The sequence below is a fragment of the Dendroctonus ponderosae genome, unplaced genomic scaffold, assembly GCF_020466585.1.
Source record: "Dendroctonus ponderosae isolate FM_Combo_2020 unplaced genomic scaffold, Dpon_F_20191213v2 Dpon_F_20191213_3, whole genome shotgun sequence".
Lineage (NCBI taxonomy): Eukaryota > Metazoa > Arthropoda > Insecta > Coleoptera > Curculionidae > Dendroctonus > Dendroctonus ponderosae.
In genome coordinates, this window is record NW_026018508.1 from 831977 (window position 1) to 856957 (window position 24981).

At 37.1% G+C, this 24981-nt stretch overlaps 4 protein-coding genes across 11 annotated transcripts in view; 2 read left to right on the top strand and 2 right to left on the bottom strand.

Annotated features, from left to right (window-relative positions):
• The window catches only part of LOC109542527, a 48093-nt gene extending 46971 nt beyond the window's left edge, over positions 1–1122 (top strand). For all 3 annotated transcript variants that reach the window (XM_048665206.1, XM_019911781.2, XM_048665207.1), the window contains one exon: positions 112–1122. In XM_048665206.1, coding sequence (XP_048521163.1) covers positions 112–297 — 186 coding nt within the window. In that variant the 3' untranslated portion in view covers positions 298–1122. The remainder of the gene's footprint in view (positions 1–111) is intronic.
• A 384-nt stretch (positions 1123–1506) lies between these two features.
• Positions 1507–2732, bottom strand: LOC109542528. Its single transcript, XM_019911783.2, has 3 exons — positions 2582–2732; positions 2247–2524; positions 1507–1991 (listed from the first exon to the last, which is right to left on the bottom strand). Exons 2-3 carry the CDS (start codon positions 2520–2522, stop codon positions 1707–1709), a joined length of 561 nt encoding a protein of 186 aa, XP_019767342.1. The 5' UTR covers positions 2523–2524; positions 2582–2732; the 3' UTR covers positions 1507–1706.
• A 1190-nt stretch (positions 2733–3922) lies between these two features.
• LOC109542524 (sodium-dependent phosphate transporter 1) lies at positions 3923–15302 on the top strand. Of its 2 annotated transcripts, none has more exons than XM_019911774.2 (9): positions 3923–4030; positions 7587–7862; positions 7919–8161; positions 8215–8577; positions 8641–8836; positions 12572–12811; positions 14077–14262; positions 14317–14469; positions 14520–15302. In XM_019911774.2, the coding sequence occupies exons 2-9, from the start codon at positions 7667–7669 to the stop codon at positions 14605–14607; spliced, it is 1665 nt and encodes a 554-aa protein (XP_019767333.1). In that variant the 5' UTR covers positions 3923–4030; positions 7587–7666; the 3' UTR covers positions 14608–15302. The 2 variants fall into 2 exon arrangements, with proteins under 2 accessions (XP_019767333.1, XP_019767334.1); XM_019911775.2 differs by lacking the exon at positions 3923–4030 and adding an exon at positions 4189–4380.
• Positions 12866–24294, bottom strand: LOC109542526. 5 transcript variants are annotated; one of them, XM_019911778.2, is made up of 9 exons: positions 24153–24294; positions 23675–23734; positions 22777–23201; positions 21761–21948; positions 21569–21704; positions 21402–21509; positions 21089–21350; positions 17704–17879; positions 12866–13765 (listed from the first exon to the last, which is right to left on the bottom strand). In XM_019911778.2, exons 2-9 carry the CDS (start codon positions 23709–23711, stop codon positions 13727–13729), a joined length of 1371 nt encoding a protein of 456 aa, XP_019767337.2. In that variant the 5' UTR covers positions 23712–23734; positions 24153–24294; the 3' UTR covers positions 12866–13726. The 5 variants fall into 5 exon arrangements, with proteins under 5 accessions (XP_019767337.2, XP_019767338.1, XP_019767335.1 ...); XM_019911779.2 differs by lacking the exon at positions 12866–13765 and adding an exon at positions 15415–17317; XM_019911776.2 differs by lacking the exon at positions 12866–13765 and having other exon boundaries at positions 17125–17879; positions 24153–24293.
• Between the last annotated feature and the right edge of the window lie 687 nt (positions 24295–24981).

The window sequence follows — 24981 nt, forward strand, 5'->3', positions numbered from 1 at the left end:
AATCAAATGTCGAAAATGTATCTTCCATTTCGTCAAAAATTAACTTATTGCTTATTTGCGCTTGAAAATATAATTATTATTAATTACAAATAAAAACTATGTTTATTTCAGAACGATGAAGGAGCGCCCTTGATGTGCTTCTCTGAAAAAGAGAACCGATGGGAATTGCAAGGCGTTCTGAGCCATCACGAGAATTGCGGCATCAGCAAACACCCGGCCGTCTACTCAGCACTGAACTTGAAGCTCAGAAGATGGATTACCAGTACCATTGGAGAGGCCCTGAACGAAACGACGTGATACGATTGAAGGCCCCTCCGAGAGCTGTGATTAATTAACATACTACTTGTATAGACTGTAAAATATTTAGCAATTTGGTAAATTGAGCATTGAATGGATTCGGTTTTTAGCTCAATGCGGCAGCCAAAAATGTACAGTTTTAAGTTTTTCTGCGTCTGCCACCAAACTGAAGCTTAAACACTGTTTTTTCACCTAATATGAAAACGCTCAAATATCAGGTAGAGTTGTAGGTATCATCTATAATGTTAAAAAAATACATAAATACATAAAACATTTTTAAACATTCCAAATTTTATATTTTATTTAGTATTTAACAAAAAAACGTTTAGTAGCTGAGTTGACTATTTATAAATTAATTTTTCAACTGTAGATTTCGTAGAAATCTAAACTGAGACTCAAGATGGAAAACAAAAATGTTTGCTTAATTTACCCTTTTATTGAAACCATGTAAACCCACACAGCTACTCTTACGACTAAGATTACCAATGCGGACCGCTTAGCAACTCAACAACAGAAACTAGAAGTTTCTAAGTTGGCGATAATCCCTCATAATTCCTGTAAATATTGTATATTTATAAGTTGTTATCTATTCCTTGATAGTTTAAGACTAAAAGTTAGCAATTCTATTGTTATAACACTTAATTAAATGCTAAGAAAGCCCGTCCCAACATGTTGCTAGTCAAGCATCGCGTGCCAATGTGCAAATACAATGGGAGTTGTTTTTTTTTTCACCATAATACCGTGTATATATTTGCAACTTTTATACTTCTATTAGTAACTGTATTAAACTTAAGGTAAATAAACGAATAAAATTAATTAACGTAGTACTTGTGTTTTCTTCAACACCAATCACGCTTTGATTCACTTAATTATTCCGTATAGAAAACAGGTAACGAGTAGTCGGCAATCCGTCGAATATCAACTCACTCACGCGCAAATGTGTTGTTCAAAAACAAATGTTCTTCACTTCTACTACTTGCAATTAAAGAAATGTTCACATAAAAGGCACGACAAATTTGTTTTAAATACGCAATCGAGATGCTCTCGCAAACACGTTCTCACAAGTTCTACTCATCGACAGTAAATGACTCATCCGTTAACCGCTTTACTATGACAAAACAGCAAACAATTTTTTTCAAGTTGTCTGCTTACTTATTGCCTTATTTAAATGAAATAGGGAATATCAACGGTATAAATATTAAGGCCAAATTCAAGTGAAATACATTTTTATTTTCAAAACAGTCATAAATATTAATGTATTTAAAAAACAAGACGCCTGAAGTAGCCAATAAATAAAATAAAAAAACATTTATTGCAATAACCATTACTTTTAAGTAAATTCCTTAAATAAAATTAGTTTATTGGATGTTTTCGTATATGCATGTTGATACACAAACTGCTGCTTCATGTTACTCTTCCGTAACAAACTTGGGCTGTAGAGCGGCATCGCAATCGTTGACTGCTCGATCCAGCTGCAGGAACAGCACTTTTATCGAACTGGTAATGTCATTGTACTGTTGCAAGAGTTTGAGGACGTTTTGAGTCACTTCGCGACTCTCTTCGTAGATCACAAGATTGGCAGCGGTGAGATGTTCGAGCTTATCCGAAAGTTCCGTCACTTTCATGATGTTCTCAGAGTTGGTATAGGGGAGCAGGTTTTGAAAAGTTCCGATAAACTGGACAGTGTCTTTTAACTAAAAAAAAAAACACAGCAGGAGTAAGTCGTTTTAACTAAGAAGGACCCAGCTGGAGAAAACAGAGAATCGAAAGTAATTTAACTGAATTTAGAGAGAGGCTGCTTGAAGGCCTGTGACGGCCTTACTTGAATCCGAGTGAATTTTTGATGTTTTATTAGGTGTTAACCACCTTGAACAACAACTCAAAAAGTGCCGGTCTTGACCAAGGATCCAGACCACATCTGGATACTTGGTCTGGCTGTCTGTACTTACTTCAGGATACAATTCAAGTAGATAATGCCGTTTGGCCTCCACCTCCAAGTCGTTTTCCCCATAACAAGGATCCAAGTATTCATTTACTGTTTGAATATGTCGCAGAATTGAGGTAATGGCATCTCGACAGCTCAACGCCGAAGAAATCATGGTTTGGGTTTGCAATAGGATATCAGTAATACCTTGGAACTTGCTTTCTAGTGAGGACTTTTCCTTCGGTAACACTTGCAATTCGAGTGCTTCGATTCGTTTCTCCAACAGATCGATCGGATCCATGACTAGAAAACAGTGAAAATGAAGAGCAAACTCTTTAGAGATTGGTTTTCTGCACTTACTTCCTGGTTACCAGTTAGCACTTTCTTTTTAAAGCACACAACTTTTACTTTTACTAATATTCTTGTGAAATTGTTAATTTCACAGCTGATTTTGATGCTCACTGTCAAAACTGTCGATCTAAGTGACAAATGCGATGCTGAAAGACGCAAGAGTAAATATTTACGACCCCCTACAATCGTGATTTAGTTGATAACATTTAGAAACTGGTTTTCTTTTATGTTTTTATTGCCATTTTGGTAATTATTAAGATCATCGACTTCTGTCTGTCGATCGGAACAGTCGTTCCATACATAAAGACAAGTTCCTGCTAGGCAACTGACAATACACTCCAATACAAATTTTAGTTTCTCTGAATGCATTAATGGTTTTCACGGTTTGCTTTAATAATAAGGAGAAATAGAGTAATAGAAATAATGGCTCACTAAACTATCTAAATTATCAGTAGGTTTCAAGACACTGGACTAGTTAGGACGGTTTTCTGTTGACATTACTGGATGAAAAGCTACAAAAATGCAGTTTTGCCCAAATTTTTAAGTGGCATTTTACTTAAGAATTCATTCATTGTGAGAGAGTTAATGGTGCCCACCTTGGAATCTGTTGACGAAAATTTTTAATGCAAAAAACCCTCGTATTTCTCGTTCGTGGATGCGCTTTGGATTAAGTCTGCATTCATTTCATTTGATTGGCGAATAATACCTGTAGTGCGCCAGTTGTTGTGCATTTCTGTATCCAGATGGTCCATTCCCATAGCAGCAAAACCCACAAGACTCTGAAGAAATGTCCAAAATATGCGAAGAACTGTAAATACGCGCACAAAAATATTCGTTTGCGATTGTTAACCATATCGACCACATGACAGCAAACGTCAGAATTTTTCCTATTTGAAAAACCGCGTATATCTCTGAAAAATCGCACTTCCCGCCGGGAAAATACCACTAAATGGTCACTGGAAACTCGAATTTCAAGAAAATCTGCAAATATCGGCAGAAAAATGGGAAATTCTGGATTTGTTTGAATATTAGCAGGAGCAACGGGCTCTCTCCTTGTTACTATTAAACAAATAACCGATGTTCTTAAGTGACATGCGTATTGGAGTGACTTGTAACTAGATTAAAATGGCAAATTGGGCTTGATTTCTTAACTTATTTGCTATTCATGTTTGAAGTACTTTTTGGAGCATTTTTTCTAATGAAAAACTTGAAAAAAAACCGAATATACATCAAAGAAAGAAATCACAATCTTAGACTTTTATTGGCGAATATCCAGGCAATAGGAAATGGAATAAGAACAGGAAAAAACCAATTGATTGCAGATATAAATTACATTGGCGCACATGCGCCAATTTTCTTTGCCGGCGTCGGGACAGCTGTACGACGGGGTCCTTTGATCCTGTGGGAATGGCGTCAAGTAGCTATGACGGCGTTTAAGAGGTCTTCGAAATTGGAAACGTAAATATCCGATTAGATTTGCTATAAAAATTTGCATCCGTATAGAATAGCGTAGAAGCTGCTATGTAGAAAGGCGCGATTTTGCATGCCAACTTCGACCGAGTAGATTATCGAAGTGACCATTCGAAACAATGTGGAAAAGGGAGCGAGGATTGGCTCGATGGCACGTGGGAAAAAAGATTCAACACGCGAAATCGATATGTAGATTTTTCCTGTTTAATTTGCTGCGTTATCATTTGGCAAAGAATTCCTCAAGTTCGGAATGCTGCTTTGAGAGCGGGATTCGAAGTGTTTTAACCAATGTTGGTGTGCGATCGATAAATCCTCGAATCGTTTCAAGAATTGCACAGGTAAAATCGCAACTTCACTTGCTTGCACCATCACCTTTGGCTCCCTATTCTGCAATTGCACTTGATCGCTATTTGAAAAGCTTGTAGCCATGTTTTTAGCTAAAATGAAATGTGTCCGGCTGGTGTCCAAAAATTTGCGAAAATTTTGCAAGCTCTTCTCTATTAAATGGCATTAATATTAGTTGACTAAGTGAGTGTTTCCAGTTTGGACTCGCGACTTTTCTCGGGTTCAAAAATTCGCCAAACTTTACCTGAAAGTGTACTTGCAATTTAGTCCACTAAAGGAATAAACCCTTCTCCATAAAATGCCTTTAATAGAAACTTGCTGGGTGCTTCCAACTTTTGTCGATTAATTTTTTGAAAGTGAAGATATATAATTTTACCTATCAAAATTAATCAGTCGTGTGTAAAAAAAATTCGGTAAAAATTAAGATTAAGAGAGAGAAATTAAGTAATTTGTCGCGAATTTGCCAATAACTACACATATAGACCCACCTTTTCTCTATGAAACTAAGTAAGAAACAATTCGATCTTTACTTTTAGTTTCTCTGTGCGAATTTTTGAAAACATTGTAACCCAAGCTTTCACAGAGGTGTATTCAAAAATTCATCAAAAATCAACAAATTTTTACGATAATTTGCCAATTGCTTCACATATGAAGTGAAGATATTTTCTTTGTAAAGTGAAGTAAACAACAATTCGATTTTTACTTTCAGTTTCTTTAAGCGAATTTTTGGAAAAATCATACTCAAACTTTTACTAAAGACCGACTTGTATTTAGCACTTCATCAAAAATCAATTAATGTTTTCGCAAATTTGCCACTTGGTTCACATATAGGCAACATTTTCTCTATAAAGTGAAGTAAATACCAATGTACACTTTTACTTTCTCTGAACAAATTATTGAAGAAATCCTAACCCTAGCATTCAATAATGACCGACTTGTATTCAAACCATTTGCTGCACATATAGAGCAACCTTTTGCATTAAGTGAAGTAAAAATCAATGATATTTTCAGTTTCTGAGCGAATTTTTGAAAAAATTGCTAGCCAAGCTTTTGTTAAAGATCGACTTACATATCTCATAAATACGTATTTTCAAAATTATTTTACGAATTTTTGAAAAAGTCGCGACTTACAGTTTGGTGGGTAGAAAACGACCGTCAATCTTGTGTTAACAATTTTGCCTAAAGTTAATGAAAAATTCAACAAACTGGCAATTTAAAACACAAATAAACTCACATTTTGTCTACTAAGTAGTTAAAATGCAAAAGTAAATGATAATTTCATGTATCTTTCGACTTTTGTCTGGAAATGTGTGTATTACCAAAAAAGGTATGCACGTTTTTGAAAATTACGTGACAGGCAATTTGTTCTATAAAAGTCAGTAAATCTCGTACTCAAAAATTCGCCAAACTTTAATTAAGAATTCAACAAATTTGAAAAACCGTACACAAATAGAACAACATTTGCTCTATTAATTAGAGAAAATGCCATATTATTTGTGCTTCTAATTTTGCCAGAAAGTATTTTCAAAAAATCATGACCCAGTCTCGTATTTTAATATATTGGCAAAATTTTTTTTCATAAAAAAATGGTTTTTGTGAAATTGGAAATGGCAACACACATAGAGCACTACTATTTTTCCTATTGACTAAATGTTTATTAGATGTGCTTATTCGTATTTTCCTAACAAATTTTTGAAAGAAATGGTGTTTACATCAGGGAGTCGGCCGACTACCGTTGGTTAGTTTCATATCCAAAAAAATTTGAAAAATTCAGGAAAATATCAGCAAATTAGTAAATTACGAAATGCATAGAGGAGGATTGTTGCTATTAAATGCGCTTTAGAGCAGCTTGATGTGGGTTTCCAAATTTAGTGCGCAAATTTTTAAAAAGTTGTGATTTTTTAAAATTTCATGCATAGAAAAAAGCTCGTATTGAAAAATTCGCCACAAATTATTGAAACATGCTGTTAAAACTTACCATACGACTAGGTCAATCTTTCATCTGCTTAGTGGAGTGAATACAGATTTTATTTGTTTTTTGTTGCTTTTGCTTGGCGAATTTGTGAAAGAATTGCTTTTTAGCTCTGGGCTAAAAAATAACAAAAATATCGGCAGATGTGCAAATTTTAGCACATGTAAACCAAAATGTTCTCTATTAATTGGGGTTAATACCAACGTGCTGGGGACATACGATTTTGCAAGAAGAATTTTTCAAAATATTATGACACAACAACATTTTTGAAAGCAAGTTTTGCGGTTGAAAATTCGCCAACAATCAACTAAATTTCGGGTCAATCCTAAAATTTCTGCAGCAGTATTTTATCAGAAAGTTTCCAATCAATTTGTTTTGAAAATCCTCACTATTTCGTTCGATTTGGGTCGTTTTTTGACACTGTTTGAAACTTCTCGATTCCACCCAAATTGCGTTCTATAACATGTATCTAACTGTTGAAAAGGTTCAATTTCTAACGGAAACTATTAATAGAAATCATATTTTAAGCACGTAGTGGATTATTTTTCCAGGAAAATTGCTTTCACACTATAATCAAAATTACGACATCGAAACCGTGCCAATAGAGCCGCACTTAGATGCATGAACAGCTTAAAAAAGCAAAAGAGAACATTTTTTTGAGTAATACCGGCAAACGCTGACCTCATTAACCGGGTTTAATTAGGCAAAATTGCTTCGGACGAAACATTTCTGGTAGGGGATGATATCGGGCAAACTGAAACAACGTCTTCGATGGATTACTGAATTTGTTCTCTATTTCATTTTCGTCTTTTAGCAGATGCAACAGTACAATTTATTTAGTGGGTCAACGTTGACATCATGTCAAGCGGCATTGATTCCCCAATGCCGCTGATATCAACAATAACTAGATTAAACAATAACTATAGTATGATAATATTATATCACAACAGTGCAGGAGTTGTTATTCAATCGCGTGCGATTTCCCTCACATATTTCCCAATATAAATTCGATTAATTGCACCCGAAAGCCGGAAAACCGCGAAAATAATGGTGTTTGTGTTCTGAGGAAGCGGAAACCTAAGAGAATGGGAGTTTTAATTAAATCCAGGGAGGGTTTTAATGAAGTGATTGGCAGCGCGACTTTGCTAGGACAACATTTGATTTTCTAAAACACAACTTCCCGACTCCGAGCGACAAAAGTCCAGCTGAAATGTTGTCAATTTGCAGATTTCCAGAAATGGAACTTCACCAATTATAAAACTCAGCAACAACGCCACTCCTTTTAGTTCGTTTTGATTAAGAAAAATATGTTGGAACCATATTCGCCCAGTTTATTATGGCTTATCATTTTGGGTTTTATCATCGCATTCATTTTGGCGTTTGGAATCGGAGCGAACGATGTGGCCAACTCGTTCGGAACCAGCGTCGGATCCAAAGTGCTTACCATCGTCCAGGCCTGCTGGTTGGCCACATTCTTCGAAATCGCTGGAGCTGTTCTTATCGGTAAGTCCATCAGACGACCTTTAACTTAGGCGCACTTACCCACCCAAACCCTTCAGGATACAAAGTGTCGGACACCATGCGAAAAGGCATCCTGGACATCAACGTTTACCAGGACTCAGAGATGGAACTGATGATGGGTTCAGTGTCTGCTCTAGCATCCAGCGCCGCCTGGTTGATGGTGGCCACGTTCTTCAAGCTGCCCATTTCCGGAACCCACAGCATAGTAGGCGCCACCGTTGGTTACAGCCTGGTTGCCAGGGGAGTCCAAGGCGTCCAATGGCCTACGCTGGCAAAAATCAGTAAGCCCTGCAGCTTTTCCTGTTACATCCGGCGGCTGATGGTCTTGTTTCAGTCGCTTCATGGTTCATCTCCCCACTGCTCAGCGGCACCTGTTCAGTGATACTGCTCTGGATCATCAGAACCTGCATCTTGCGCAAACCGGATCCTTTGGAGGCGGGCCTGACTGCTCTGCCCTTGTTCTACAGCTTCACCATCTTCATCAACGTCTTCTCCATTGTCCTGGACGGTCCCAAGTTGCTCCACATGGACAATATCCCGCTGTGGCTGGACGCTGCCATTAGCGTATCAGCCGCTATTGTTTCAATGTTAGTTATTTGGCTGGTTGTAGTACCGTGGCAACGAAAGAAGATCAAACTGGAAGCCAGTGATCCCGAACCGCACGCCGAAGTAAATTTTAATATTGGCGAATCGACCGGTGGGTGCTGGATAGTTGGAAAGTTCGGAACCAGTTTAGCTAATGGAATCCTTAATGTTCCAGACACCTCGCCTGAAGCAAGCCCGAAGAAATCGAACCGCAACTCCGCATACTCTGAGCGTCAATTAACTGTAATATCAGAAGCCACTGAGTTACAGTCGCTAGATAGTAAACTAACGGCTGCTAAGTACGTCTTTCCAATTCAAACTGGTGATAAAAATGGATACGTCCAAGCTACGGAGACTGAAATACATACAAGGTACCCAATAGCTGTTTAAATGTGCCAAAGTTGAATTCGAGTATGGAAGAAAGCGCTAGAGAGTCATCACTTAGTACTGTGTTGAAAATTTTCCTTCATGTTTCACGAATTGGCAAATTTCCATTCCAAATCCAAAATTCTAAATTTCTATGTCTCCAATTTTTCTTGGCGAATTCAAAGGAAAAGGGTGACCCAATATTATTTCAAAAAACGCTCGTTAATGTTGTCTTCAAAAAATTTCCAAAACGTTACTAACTTTTCCCCAAAATTTGTAACCTATCCAACAGATAGAGCAATATTTTCTCTATTAAGTAGAGTAACAACTAATTGATCATTTTTCCAATTTCGCCACACACTCTTCGTACTTCTAAAATACTATCACTTAATATTTCCGGCATAAAAACGGCAGTCACTCTTGATTTGAAAAAAATAATTTGTGAAACTTTAGCGCAACTGAKTTTTCAATTTTGCTTSACGAATTTAAAAAGAACTGGGTAGGAACATTTTCTATAAAGAACGATAATCAGTCTCGTATTCGAAAATTCGTCAAGACGTTTTTAAATGTTTCGTGAATTTTCCAAATTCTACATACAGAGTAACTTTTTTCTATTGAATAGTGTCAAAACGATCACCATCGGTAATTGTAATTTTGGTTCAAAAATATTTAAACAAATTGTGGCACAATATGTCCAGTATAAATAAGGCAGTTTCTCTCGGATTCAAAGATTTGCGAAATATTTTGTAAACGTTTCGCAATTTTTCTGATTGGCTCAAAAATACAGCAACTTTTCTTCTATTAAGTAGACTAAATATCATCTCGTGAAATGCGTTTGTTTTTGGCAGAAAAATATTTAAAGAAATTATTACACAATCTTTACAGTATCGAAACTATAGCCAATCTCATACTCAAAATTCCTCAAAACTTTATGGAAAATTTGACGATTTTTAAAATTTTGACACAAATAGGGCAATCTTTTCTATATTAAAAGGATTTAGTTTAAGTCCTTCTATAAGCCTCCAATTTAACTTGACGAATTAAAAGAAAGGTGACGGAATAATTTCTTCAAGAAACGCTCGTCAATGTTGTGAACTGCCAAAAACTGTACTAAATTGTGCCCAAATTCGCAAGCTATCCTACAGATAAAGCAGCATTTCCTCTATTAAGTAGAGCAACAAACAATTGGCCATTTTTTCTAATTGGGACAGACACTTTTGAAAAACTATGACTGAATATTTGCAGTATAAAAACGACCTTGTATTGAAACCTTGTATTGAAAAACAAAACCTTGTATTGAAAAATTCGCCAAACCTTTGTGAAAGTTTAGCGCTATTGAACATTTTCATATAAATAGAACAAGCTTTCTCTATTCAGAGAATTAAATGATGACTTTTTATGTGTCTTCAATTTTGCTTCATGAATTTAAAAAGAACTGTGTCGTAATATTTTCTATAAAGAACGATAGTCAGTCTCGTATTCAAAAAGTTTCGATGCGTTTCACGAAATTTCCAAGTTCTACATACATAGAACTAATCTTTTTCTATTAAATAGAGAAACAATATCAATTCTTCTAATTTTAGCTCAAAAATTTTTAAACAAATTAATACTTTGAGTATAAAAATAATGCCGTCACTCTCGTGTTCAAAAATGTTCGCAATTTTTCCAATTTTCTTAAAAATATAGCCATTTTTTCTCTATTAAGTATACTAAATATCATCTCGTGGAATGAGTTGAGTTTTGGCAGAAAAATATTTAAAGAAATGATTGATTACTCAATCTTTACAGTATCGAAACTATAGCTAATCTCGTACTGAAAAACTCCTTCAAACTTTTCTGAAATTTTGACGAATTTTCAAATTTCCACACAAATAGAATCACTTTTTCTCCTTTAAACGTTCGAACCTTCTATATGTTTCCAATTTTGCCTGCTAAATTAAACGAAAAATGGGTGACAATATTTTCCTCAAAAAACGTTTGTCAATGGCGTGTTCAAAAAATTGCCAAAACTGTAATAAATTGTTCCCAAATTTTGTAAACTATCCAACAGATAGAGCAACGTTTTCCCTATTAAGTAGAATAACAACCGATTGGTCGTTTATTTCCAATTTGGGCAGACAAATTAAAAAAAAACTGTGACTGCATATTTGCAGTATAAAAACGACAGTTTTGCTTTCGAAAAATTCGCCAACACTTTGTGAAAATTTAGCGCAATTGAAAATTTTCATATAAATAGAACAAGCTTATCTCAATTAAAAGAATTAAATGATGACTTTTTATGTGTTTTCAATTTTGCTTCACGAATTTAAAAAGAATTGTGTCGTAACATTTTCTATAAAGAACGATAGTCAGTCTCGTATTCCAAAATTCGTCAAAACGTATCGAAATGTTTCGCAAATTTTTCAAATTCTACATAAATAGAGTGTTTTTTTGGCTCAAAAATGTTTAAATAAATTGTGGCGCAATATTTCCAATATAAAAAAAACTCAGTCACTCACGTATTCAAAAATTTGCCAAAAATGTTGTTAAAGTTTCGCATTCTTTCCGATTTTCTCAAAAATAGAGCAACTTTTCTGTAATAAGCAGACTAAATATCATCTCGTGGAATGAATTTACTTGTGGCAGAAAAATATTCAAAAAATTATTACCCAATCTTTACATTAGATATCGAAATTATAGCCAATCATCTCATACCCAAATCCTCCTAAAGTTTTGACGAATTTCAAAATTTCCACACAAATAGAGTAACTTCTTCTCTATTAAACATTCCAATTTCGCCTCACGAATTTAAAAAAAATGGTTAATTTTTTTTCCCGTTATTTTCGACAAAACTTTACAAAATGTTCACAAATTTGCGAATTTTTAAGTAAATAAAGCAACGTTTTCTCTATTAAATAGCTTAAATGCTAACTCTATATATGTTTTCAATTTTGTCTCATAAAGTTTTATGCTTAAACTGTTTGTGACCAAAATCTTTCCGAGTATAGAAAATAGAAACGGCAGCCAGCCTCTTATTCAAACATTTGCAAAAACTTCAGGAAAAGTTTCCCAAATTTTCCAATTTTCTCAAAAATAGAACAGCTATATCTCTATTTAAAGGGGGAAATGCGAATTTGCTATGTACTTCCAGATTTTTTGAAAATCCTGATTCAAACGTTTTGAAGAAAACACTGATCTCGTATTAAAAAATCTGGACAAATTTGCAAACTACCACACAAATCCAGGAACTTTTTCTTTATTGAACGAGTTAAGTTCGAACTCTTTATGCTTTCAATTTTACTCCACAAAGTAAACAAGAAAATGTTTACACTTTTTCCCTTGTTTCTATGAAGAACGATAGTCAGTCTCGTATTCAAAAATTCGCCAAGCTTTACGAAATGTTTGGCAAATTTGCAATTTTCGCATAATTAGGGCAACTTTTTTTCTATTAAAGGGATTCAGTTCAATTTCTCGATAACTAACTAACGATAAACGATACTCAGCCTCGTATTCAAAAATTCATCAGAAACTAACAAAAAATGTGGCAAATTTGCAAATTTTTGAAACAAATATTCCACGTTATCACAAACAGAAAACTAGAAAATGCAACTAACATCAGCTCGTTCTGAGGGTCCATTTTGCAGTGGCAAATTTTTGAAAAAATAGTCTTGACCTTAGAACTCAACTTCAACAAGCATGTTGTGAAAACATCAACATTTTCTCCGTTACGCCTGGCTAAGCAACATGTTTCGCATTTGTAGGCCAAAAGATTTGAAACTGAAAGAAAGCACGTCGGCTCTGATCAACCCGACATTGTCGCCCAGTTCTAGTGGTGTGCCTCTGATCAGAGAGAAAAGTTACACGATCGAACAGGAACAAGTTGTGCAGTTGCAGAACAGGCCTGAGCTGGTCGAGAACAAGAGCGTATCGAAACTGTTCAGTTTCCTGCAAATTTTAACTGCGATGTTCGGCAGTTTTGCACACGGAGGAAATGATGTCAGGTAAAGGGTGGTCCAACCTAAACGCACGATGTTAATTGTAAATTAAACAAAAACTTTTCAGAAAATTATCCCAATTTTTTTTTATTATGCTAGAAAGATCTATGACAATTATATGTGAAATAAAATATCGGCCAAATGCTCGTCACGGCTTCGGTGGCAGACTTCTATACGATGGTCCATATGTTCAACGACACAGTAACTGAGGTTCAATGTCGTTGATGTGCCGAATTATCTCATACTTGAGCCCTTGAATTGTTCTTGGCTTATTGATGTACACTTTTTCTTTTAAATATCGCTATAGTATGGCCCGATGACGCCGCCAGCCCATAAACATCACCAAACAGTCACTTTTTCTGGATGCTTCGGCTTTTCAACAATCACTCGTGGATTCTCACTTGCCCAAATGCGGGAATTCTGGTTGTTAAAGAATCCACTGAGACAAAGTGTGCCTCGTCGCTGAAGATGATTTTCTTTGTGCACGCACCATTAACTTCTGTTTGTGCAATCAATCATTCAGTGTATTGACGACGCTTGAAATGGTCAGTAGGCTTCAGCTCTTGAGTCAGCATTGAACCACATTAAACCTTGTGTAAATTCAAATATTTATTCAAAATTCGCATCAGTGATATTCGTGAGATGTTCACTTGTTGGGCACGACGACGAGCCGAGGTTGACGCCTCTTCCGCCACACTATCGCGAACAACAGCAATGTTTTCCGCAGAACGAACTGGGCGAGCATGCACTGGTGTTTTCACATTTCCTACATACCCGGTTTGCTGAAATTTGCGTACAATTCTGCTGATCGTGGACACATTTGATCGATTATGCTGACCAAAAAAATTACGAAGTGCACGAAATGCATTTTGATTTTAACGCCCATTTTCGTAAAAGGCTTCAACAATCTTAACGCGCTGCTCAATTGCGTACCTCTTCCATGGTTGATTTTGTCAAACACTGAAACAAAGAAATGCCAAATTAAGTTGGGCAAAAAACTTGACCTTAATGTGTGACTAAAAATTTACATCGTGCATTATCGTTGAACCACCCTTCAAAACGCATCAGAAAAACTGATTTAACTTGCAACGCGAACAAGCTTTGCGTTGACTGAATCTCGACCTGTTCTAGAAGCGCTCGTTGTTCTAGAACTGCGCCAGCTTTAAACGGATCTAGAACAGGGAGCAGTTCTAGAACAAGTAGGGATTCGGTCAGAGCAAACGAGCTTAGATAGGCATAAATATACAAGAATATTTTTGTTGTTGTTTCAGCAATGCAATAGGCCCGTTAATAACGCTGTGGCTGATCTACTCCGAAGGAACAGTGGCGCAAAAATCAGAAACACCCTTATTCATCCTGCTTTATGGTGGCTTAGGAATATCTGTCGGGTTGTGGCTGTGGGGCCGACGAGTGATACAGACGATCGGTGAGGATCTCACTCAAATAACCCCTTCAACGTGAGTGTTGGATCGAGGCAGCTCTAACTAGGCGTTAACTGGCGGTTGTTTCAGGGGATTCACCATTGAGATCGGGGCGGCATTTACAGTATTATTAGCAAGTAAAATAGGAATACCGATTTCGACCACGCATTGCAAAGTGGGTTCGGTCGTTTTTGTGGGATATTTTAGCTCGTCAAAGGAAGGCGTCGACTGGAGCTTGTTTAGGTGAGTTTCCTCCCCTGAAAGGTCGAATAATTAACTGCTGTTCTTTGCAGGAACATTATCTATGCGTGGGTTATCACCGTTCCAATTGCAGCACTTTTATCAGCCCTCATAATGTTCTCACTCATTTCACTGATTTAAAATGGAAAAATTATTGGTTGCCGATATTTATTTGCCTGCCAGTTCATTTAAGGTTTAATGGAAAGAAACCAACTGTGGTGCGTTAGCGTAAGTCGATGTTTTCAAACTAGCTTAGGGTTCCCATCATAAACACATCTAGTTAGAATGTATTGGCCTGTTCATATGACTTAAAATGTTGTGCGCGTTAAACCCAAAGTACAAATCGGATAGAAGAATATTTGTCGACTAGAGGAAAATGCTCAACAGGCACAAACAATTTAGTAGAATATTTTTAATTTCTAGACTGTTTCTAAAAAAAATGCAGTGTCCAAGTTGAGCAAAGTGAGCAAGTTGGTAAAAATTCATAAAACCAGTCAAAAGGCCTATAAATGAATCAAAAGAGCAAAACCTTTTGAATTTCAAATAAATAAACAAATCAAAAAATTGATCTCTTTTATCTCAAAAAAACTTTAGTTTTCTGGCAAAAAAACCTTATGGACGTTCTGTGATTCCAAATTAAATACGTTTTTGCGAGTGTCTTGTTCTTAATTATAAATTGTTGGTCTGTTATCATCATCATCATCATGGTCTAATCCGTGTTAATTTTTAAGCCTATATTATATCCGCAATTACATCTAAGTACTTATAATAATGATTTTTAAACTGTTTATATTTTAGCACAGTAAAAGCGGTTAAATATTGATTTTTTTAATATACAAATGCTGTTTCATTTAACAAGAAAACTCCTCCTATTATAGAGAATAGTGCAAAACAAAAAGAAACAGCGGCCTCGCAAAAAATCCGCTTCTTTGGTTAATACAACATCCGTATTATTGGGGGTGTTAATTTATTTATCATACCAATATATACATCCTTTACTGCCATCGAATCCACTCACTTAATTTTTACATCCTACTTGGCTTCACTTCAATAAATCACCAAATTGAATTAATTAATGCATCGCTGGAGTGCTTCACTAATTAAATCAACTATTTCTACCAACGAACCATGGAAGATTGGGAAATTAATAAAAATCTACTGACGAATTGGAAGATGCGTGATGAAGTGCTAGTCTAAATAATATTACATGAAAACGTTGATGAGATTATCAAAATTTAAAAGCCTTAGACATTAACATTTAAGCCTGAAGCCCTCAAAAAATACCATTTACAACAAATATAACTCTGTATGAACGTTTATGAATCTTACATTAAAGTTCGAGTGAAGATGAAGAACACACAGCCTTCTCCACAATAAATTTATTGGACCTTTTTAATGGACAATTTAAGAGGATCCGCTCGTCGTGTTGCGGGCACTTAAGTACCCATTCACAGGAGCTTAAGTGATAAAAAGTGCGCTGACTGTCTTTATATACACGGGAAACAGTGTGCACCACACATTTTAACCGAAGGTAAATAAATCTTATTTTGGAGCAAAAAGGGAGAAAACCTAAATCCAATAAATTTATTGTGGAGAAGGCTGAGTGATCTTCACCTTCACTCCTATGCATACACCTCCACTGTGAGAGCATGGACCACTACTTCGCCTTAAATTAAACGTGTATCCACAAATTATTGAAAACTATTAGTAAATTTTTATAATTTGAGGATGAGAGTTTGCGTTTAATCACTCAGATCCGCTGTTTTTCTAATCAAAATAAATCAAATTAAACGATTAGTTAGGCCCTTTCTATCGGTAAAGAGGCTAATTTACATTTGGGAATGAAAACTTGATATCTTTGATAGTGGACCGCCTGCAGACACGTCGCTGTAAGAAATTCTTATCATTTTAGAAAGTGCGGTTCTAAAGCTTAAATGAACGTACTTATACACCCGCTGCACTATTTGACCTATAATTCTAAACTATAACAATTTAACCCCAGTTCTGCGTATTAAATAAATCAAAGAACCGAACTAATTTACTTCATACAAAATCAATAAAAAAAAGCAAATTAAGTTGGCATTTCAAGGATCTTGAATCATGATCCTTGAAAATTTTCATTGATTGGATTGGACAACATGGATCTCACATAATTTATAAAAAATTTAATATACAAGGTGTCCAAAGAAGACTAGAATTTCTACCAGTCCAGACCCAAGTGTTTTTTTTTTTTTAGTTTTTCCAAACCATATCCTCCAGCTATAGCAAAAGAAGGGAGCTGAAATGCAGTGTCCTGTACATGTGAAGTAAGGTACACTTTATTTTTGATAGAGGTAACGCCAAATACGCACAAAACCAATAACTTTGATAGGTGATATAGACAAAAGCAGCACGTTCGGTAAACCCGGGTGATAATTAACTATTCTTAAATTATTTCTACTTTAAACTTCCATTTCAAACCCTGTCGCTTTAAAACTGCTTGAAATCTTCGCGCATTTACCCAAATTTTATGCAAAATTTGGTCAACCAAATGGTGTGCAGGAAAGTTCCCACGAATTTTCCGAGAGAGCAAGAGTTTCAAACAATCTTAAAACATAAAATATAAGCCTATTAACAAGAACCAAACGGTTACAATATATGCATCGGTGATTTTTGGATGATTAGTCCGCGGTTGACTGAAGCTCGGTTCTTCTGACATCCTCAGACGTGCGTCTACTTTGGATGTTGGGAGATAAGAATGCTTCTACGTTTTGATACTAGCATCTTCAACTGTGTACACACTGTGAAGATGTTAGCCCAACGGGGTAGCGAAACGTCCATGTCGAAATTTTATCTCACCCTAGGCGAATGTCTGTAAGCACCCAAAAATCACCGATAGAATATAAAAAAGTATGACATTTTTATAAAAATACACATTGAAATTGAACAAAAAATATTTGCCAATGCTCTGGTAAACTTTTTTGAAACCAATACAATTGGCTTGCAAAATTTGCAGCAAACTAAAATATCCTGTCCAGTCCTTAAGTTGAAAAAAAAAACAAAAATAAAAACCTGTACTCTATACATATATATACAGTAGGACACATCAATAGCTTTTAGAATCTCCAAAATGAGGGAACTTCCAAAAGCTAGTGAAAGTAAAGTTTACTACATTTTCGTGAGTTGTTCCCTATACTAAACCCTAATCTAATCGTAATCAACAACCGTAACCTCATTAACGTTCTCTTCGATAGTTACCTCGTTTACATCCTCTTCCAAAGTCACCTCATTAACAAACACTTCTTCAGGTTCCTCTTCCACAGGTTCGCAAAAGATGTCTTCACTCAGAAAAGTGCCTTCGTCTAAAACTACCTCTTCTTCAGCTACTTCTTCTTCTCTGTCTTCATCTTGAACAAGTTCTTCTTCAAATACAGCTGAAAGAAACATTTATTTGTTGCAAATTTTACAAGCGATTTAAATTGGTTTAAATGGGTTTTACCCATCTAGGCCAGGAACCTGACGTAACCTAGATAACTATTAGAATCGCTCGGGAATGGTATACCTATTGAAAATATGAAGGTGCGCCAGCTTGAAAAGGTATGCTATTAGCATAAACAACGAAAGTGAAAAAAAAATACGAAAATCGCGTTTTTTTCCCGAAAACAATCACATATTACTCGGTGAGTATGCATTTTAGGGAAAAAATCCTTATAAATTTGCTACAAGATCGAGTTGGTCCGATATCTGTAGATTTGAAATGTTCGCTTAAAAATGCGAGCGTGTGTAAAAAAGTGTAAAAAAGTTGATAAAAAACAAGGTAATTTTAAATTATTTATTTAGCATGAAACAATTTCCCAATCAGGCAATATACATATTTGGAGAAAAGTACTTGACTGCAAGGGTCGAAGGTAAGAAAGGGAAAAGAAACCTAGCCAAATGTCAACTTCGCCTGCTCGTGTGGTAGCTGGTGGTTATCTGTTTTTGTATGTTATTATTATTTTATTATGTTATCTGGCTATCCGGTGCACCCTGCAAGAAAACCAACGAGGCTCTGACGACCGCGTAACAGTGGAATAACTGTTCAAACAGAGAGTTGAGAAAAAGTAACACTCAATCCCTCTCGCCAACAAGCTGGGCAAGCGCGGCATTTTAAATGACAAAACGTTTTAAAAAGCCAGCCTGCCAGCAAACCAGCAGAGCCCCTGGCCCGATCTACCCTCCATTTCTAAGACTGCCGCCACCACCGCCTTCACTAGCGGAGTTTCCTCCGCTCAGCTAGCACTAAGCAGCAGTTCTTCAATGAAGATATCACCAGCTTCGATTTTTAAATATTGATATTGTCAACTGTGCCCTATGAAGATTGAGGAATGGAACTCATGTGGACTCCGGAGTCTTCGGAGATACAGGGGCTCGAGCGTGCCGATTGGCCCGGTCTAAGGAGTAGAGTGGCCATAGCGGTCAAGGCAACGATCCCATAAAGGATACTTCTTTTCTCTTGCAGGATACTGACGTTGATCCTTTCTTTTCAAACACCAATATAGTGTTGCTTATGGGAGATTTCAACGCTCGTCATACGAGACGGTTATCCTATCGAGACTACAGCAGCGACCTTCGAAGTTTAATCCCGGATGAGTAGTTTGGCTTTCGACCAAGACACAACACAACGCTGCACACTGCTAGGATCGTCTTTTTCGTCGCTTTTAATAAGCTTTAAAGTACGGTAATGCTGCTTCTTGATGTGAAAAGGGCCTTCGACACAGTTTGGCACATGCTATTTACACATCCTCTTTCTATGTTCAGTCTGCGAAATTCCGCATTGTCCATCACCTGAGTTTATTGACGCCGTATTTCGACAAATGAAAACTTAAGGTGACTCCTAGAAAGACTGAACTTATTATCTTTTCTCGCAAATTCACTAACAACAAAATCATATCGCCCTCATGGTCCAAAATAGTTCAATCAAATCAGTACAAGAGGTGAAATACCTGGGATTCAAACCAGACTCCCGACTTCATTTCAATAAGCATGTTGACTATGCTATACAAACCCGAACAAATGAGATGGACATGGAGAAGTCCAACTGGTACAACTGTTTTATACTGGGAGCGACCTCCGGTTGATTAGAGCAGCAATTTCCCTAAACCTGAGAATTGAATGAGCAAAAGTTGTTAATAATCAAATTTTCCCCACTGCAAAAGAAATAAGCGTCCATAAAGAGGGTTTTCAGAAAGAATTGGAGAATAAATTTAACCCCATTGTCAACATAGAGGAAATAAACTTGAATCATCTCGCCGAGAAAATAAGCAAAGACATTCAAACAATAAATAGGAAAATTTGTTCCAGAGTTAAAACACCAAGAGACAGTAAGCTAACACCAAGCACACTAAAACTTATAAAAGAAAGGAAAACAACATCCAGAGATGCAGCCGAATACCAGGGGCTCAACGGGAGGATTCGGAGAGCAGTAAGGAGTCACGTAAGATTCTATAATTCCAGAACAATTCAAACCGCAATTGAGAATAACAACATGAAGGTTGTTAGATAGATACTTTCGCCCGGAAAGAGCAGAATTTCCAAAATGAAGTATCAGGATGATTGTTGACTGGAAGAGTAGACCTCTCTGTTGTGCTGAATCCTAATGTTCAGAAAGTTACTGACACTAAGGGCATGGAACACACTAGGAATGAGACTGACTTGGATGGCATTTGAAAAACTGAGTCGTATAGTTAAAAGCCCCGACATTCCCATAGTTCTTAAGCGAAGGGTCTTTAACACATGCATCCTGCCTGTCGCAACATATGGTCTTGAGACAAAGGCTTTAACCCATACGTACACCAATAAGCTTAGGACAATGCAAAGGGCCATGGAGCGGGCAATGCTTGGCGTTAGCTTACGAGATGAAATCCGTAACGAAGGTAATGGACATAATACAGCGAATCGCTGAGCTAGTGGCAATCGGTTGGGCATGTTGCCAGACTAAGTGTGGACAGATGGGTATTAAGTATCAAGGCTTGTACAGTGGAGATCACGGCAAACAAGGAGGAGCATCTGCAGGCCACAGAGGAGATGGTTGGATGATATTAAAAGAATAGCAGGAGGAAGATGATAACATACAGCGAAAGACAGCATGGAAACAAATGAAAGAGGGCTTTGTTCAGGAGTGTGAAAAAAGTGCTTTTTTAATTTTGTGCCAGGCCAAAGTTATGCGTCTGTGCTTTTACCCCTTTCTGGACCGTTAAACTGTCATGTACCATTGCTATATTAACCATTTTTTAATTTTTAATAACTTTTTGATCGGTTTAAATCGGTTTAATCGGTGTACTTTCGGGCATTTTTTAAGTGAACGTATCAAGTCTGCAGATATCGGACCAACTATATCTTTTAGCAAATTTCATATGGAACAAATTTATAAGTATACATTTTTTCTGTAAAATGCATAATTACCGAGTTTATATCGATTGTTTCTGGCAAAAAACCCGGTATTTGATTTTTTTTTCACTTGCTGTTTCTGCAAATAGCACACTTTTGTAGCTGGCGCACCTAGATATTTTCAATAGTTATCTAAGTAACGTCACGTTAGAGCCATATTTGAAAGATTTCGTCGTAATTCTCCTGGCCCAAGCAGAGATCTGTAAAAGCTTACCTTCTGGATCCAAATTGTCCTCCACATAGACGCTTTCATGGACGATCTCCTCTTCAAGCATGCTGGACATTTCCGTAGATGTGTTGGCTTCCACTTCGTCATCTTCAAAATACTCCTGTTTGAGATTTTCGCAAGCAAACTCATTTTCATCGATGCCAATCTCTTCTTCCACAAGTTGGATGGTCTGATGTTGATTCGCTTGAGGCACTATTGTCTGCTTCTTGATCATCTTCGTCGGCTTCAGAATGATAGTTTTCGACGACTGCAAATATATTTATGTTCAATCGTGAACAGCTGAACATCGACGGCTTACCTCGCCTGAATCGGCAGAGAATGAAGTGGATGTTCCTTGGACAAATTCAGACTTGATAACGGGACGTTTGATGATTTTTGTGGGCTTCAAAATCACGGCGGTCGGAATCTGCAATGTTTACAGTGATAAGTGAGTGACAAAGAAGATCGCATGGAATAACCACTAACATTTCCGCTTCCTTGTGGAACCACCTTTAAAAGCACATTTTTGCCAGATGCTGTTTTCACCATGACCAAGTTTGATGGGAAAGTTGCCTGTTTAACCTGGGCTTGTTTTGCCTTTGGTACCTCGGCGCTGGTCGATCTGCAAAAGAAAAACACGCTCGAAACACGGAAGCGACATTCTGCCAACATTCTAACCCTCTGTCTGCTGGATTGACAGTCAGGCCATAGTGAATATCGGGGTTCCAAGGGTTGAACTTTTTATCGTTGGTTATTATGCCATTTTCTCCAATTATGTATTCACCGGAATCGGTAAAATCGGCCGGGTTCTCCTCATCCTGTACTCGTTGTATTCGCATGATCTTGTTTAGCTTTTGATATACCACCTTAAATGCGGAATATAAAAAATAGTTTGAAGGGGCAAGTGAGAAGTGTTTACTTGTAAAAACAGTGTAAAAACAGTGCATATACAAATAATCAAATTCCAGTTTCCTCGCGGTAAGTTCAAAAGATATCAGGCCTTGGCCCACACGATTAACACGTTTTGACACGGGCAAAACACAATACTCTGAACAAAAAGTCGTTTATCCGAACAGTGCGGTTCCAGACAGACAAACGAGCTTTTAATGCAGGGATGGAGATACTAAACATACGCAATCACATTTTTTTTTCATCGATTTCCATTTTCACATATTTGTCTGTATAAAAATTGTCCAAATTCTGTACTCCGTGCGCACCTTTTACCTGCCAAATTTTCAATTTAACTAATCAAATTTGCAGTAAAAAAAGAAATTTGATTCACAATAACATTTAAAAAATTTTCGTTTACCCGAGAATTAAAATCCGAATTTTCCCTTGTAATAATTAGTTCGAAGTGACAGTATGCACATCGAACTAATTATTACTTCCGAAAATTCGGATTTTAATTCTACCTACAAAACGTTTAGTAAGAAAAATTCAAGAAACATTTGGCCAATGCGCGAAATTTTCCGATGTGTCACCGTCACACCGGTTTGACAGATAGCGGGGGCGTCCTTTGTCATCTAATTGAAAAACTGGAAAAAATAGCCTGAATTTCGATCATTAACAGTGGTATAAAACCGCATTTTCGCTAAAAACACCACAAAGAAAAGCTCTTAATAAAAACGTTATCTATAAGATGAGTACGTGATAACGGCGAAAGTCACGGCCTGATATGCTTTCAATTTATCTACCTCTCCCCCGTTGTCATCATCACCTTCACCTCTAGTTGAGGCCTTTCTCCTTCTAGTGATTGTGTACTGCATCGAGTCGTAGCCCTCCCTCCTCATCATATCCGGCAGATACCTTCTTCGGGCATTGATGAACCAATTGCTGATCTGCAACACAGTCAGGCCAGTGTCTTGGGAGAGAAGATGTTTTTCCACTTCGGTCGGATAAGCGTTGAATCGATGCTCGTACAACCAGCTTTTCAATGCTTTCACCGAATCCTTCGGCAAATGCCCGCGTCGTTTGATTGTTCGCTGGACATACTGATATTCGAATTCTGGTTCAAAGTTGCCATCGTACTGCGCGTACATGATCTGTGGTTCACCCTGCTGTTCGCCATCTTCCGACTCGTTGTCTTCAGCGCTACTCGTATCAAATCGTGCTTGATCAACTGGAAAATGCCCCAAAACAAAAAAATTTAGTTGTGCCCCATCACATACATATGTTGCAATAATTATAACTGATAAAGAGGATTAAATTGTAGTGATTCAGATTGTCCAGTTTTAGCTTGCAGCGCCCATACGAAAACTACTTTTTAGTAACTGTGCTTTTCGTTTGCTACAGAAATAGAAATACCTGTTTCTAAAATTTTACAAATCTGTCGCATGGAAATGGGTACAAAATGGGTACAAACGAAATGTTGCGTTAAAACATATTTGTAAGCTAATGGAAGTCCGAGTAAACCATTGAACTCCACCTTTGAGTGTGTGACAACAGATGTTTTCCTCATTTCCTTACTAATTTTTATATGCAATAGAGCAGTAGACTTGATATATGGGTGATATTTCAAGTCTAGTTTAAATAATAAAACATGACAAAATGCAATACAATACAATACAATACAATACAATACAGCATACTAACCTGTTGTTTCCTGGATTTCGTACTGGGGTGAAGACATCTCCGATATGGGGCCAGTCGGATCTAGAAAATTGAACTTTCATTGTAGGCTTAGCTTTCCTAAAATTTCCAAAACGTTTTCAAGACGGAAAGAGCCTCAAATAATAAATACGAGTTCAACCAGGAATTAACCGGAAATACCCAAAGTACAACGCAATAAAGATGGCGGCCACCAAGCCAAGTAGGGTGTGTTTGTGTCCACATTGTTTTGCGAATTGTAGGCCTCCCCATGGAACAACAAAGCCCTAAAGACGGCAACAACATTCTGATAGTTGAATTATTGAAATAAAATTGATGGATGACAAAATTTTAGGCAAATTAAATGTCAACGAATGTCATGTCAATATTGTCAATTTCAGGTTATTTTGACGTTTTGTGGCAGTCTTTTGGACATATTAGACAGTCCTGGACATCAAAAAACATAAAAGACATACTTTCTTACCTATTTTATTGGTCCTAGTCACAAAATTCTCAGTCTCAGTGGTTAATTACCACCTTAACACACCCAATGAGCACGTGGACGCGTTCTGTTAAGCGTCTCGATAGTTTAACCGCGCAAACGCACCCAATGGGTAAGCGTCTATGACGTAGCCGCCACCGGTAACCAGTCTTTTTATTCCGGTTAACTACAGATGGGTTTGGTTTTAACTGGTTTCTTTCCTGTTCGATTTATGGAAATTTTACTAATACTTATCAGCCACACTTTTGGATGTAATTAATTCATCCAGCTTTGCGAAAACAGTTTCGGTTGAGCTTCGAAAGCTTTACCTGACATATGCAACCGCTGTGGTGCCCTCTAGAATAGCAGCGCCAACTGCAAGACGCATACGGCAATGGATCATGAGCAGGCGGTTTCAAGCGCTGTTAGAGCAACAAAGATGCCACGTGAACGGAGGCGATCTCGAAGGCAAATCGATTTGGCAATCTCCCTCCCTTCTCGCAACCCAGTCCCCCGATTGGTAGTTCGCTCTTTGGAAAGTTCAAAAAAATAAACAATCATTTTCCGACCGTTGCTCTTGTGGGCAGTCGCGGTCAGGTTCCGCTGAACTGTTCGGGTAAATGCTTCATTCAAGCCCAAAGTGTGGTAGTTTTTTTGCGGTGCTTTTTCGACTAAAATCCCAAGTGATCCATCAGTGCCTAATGCAGTGATCTATTTTTTGATGGGTGCGGGTTTGGTACATGTAACTTTAAATATCTCATGACTAGATCCACACTCATCCAAGAATAGAGGCTTTGTCTACTGGTGAAAGGCCACGAAGTGGCCCAGCTGA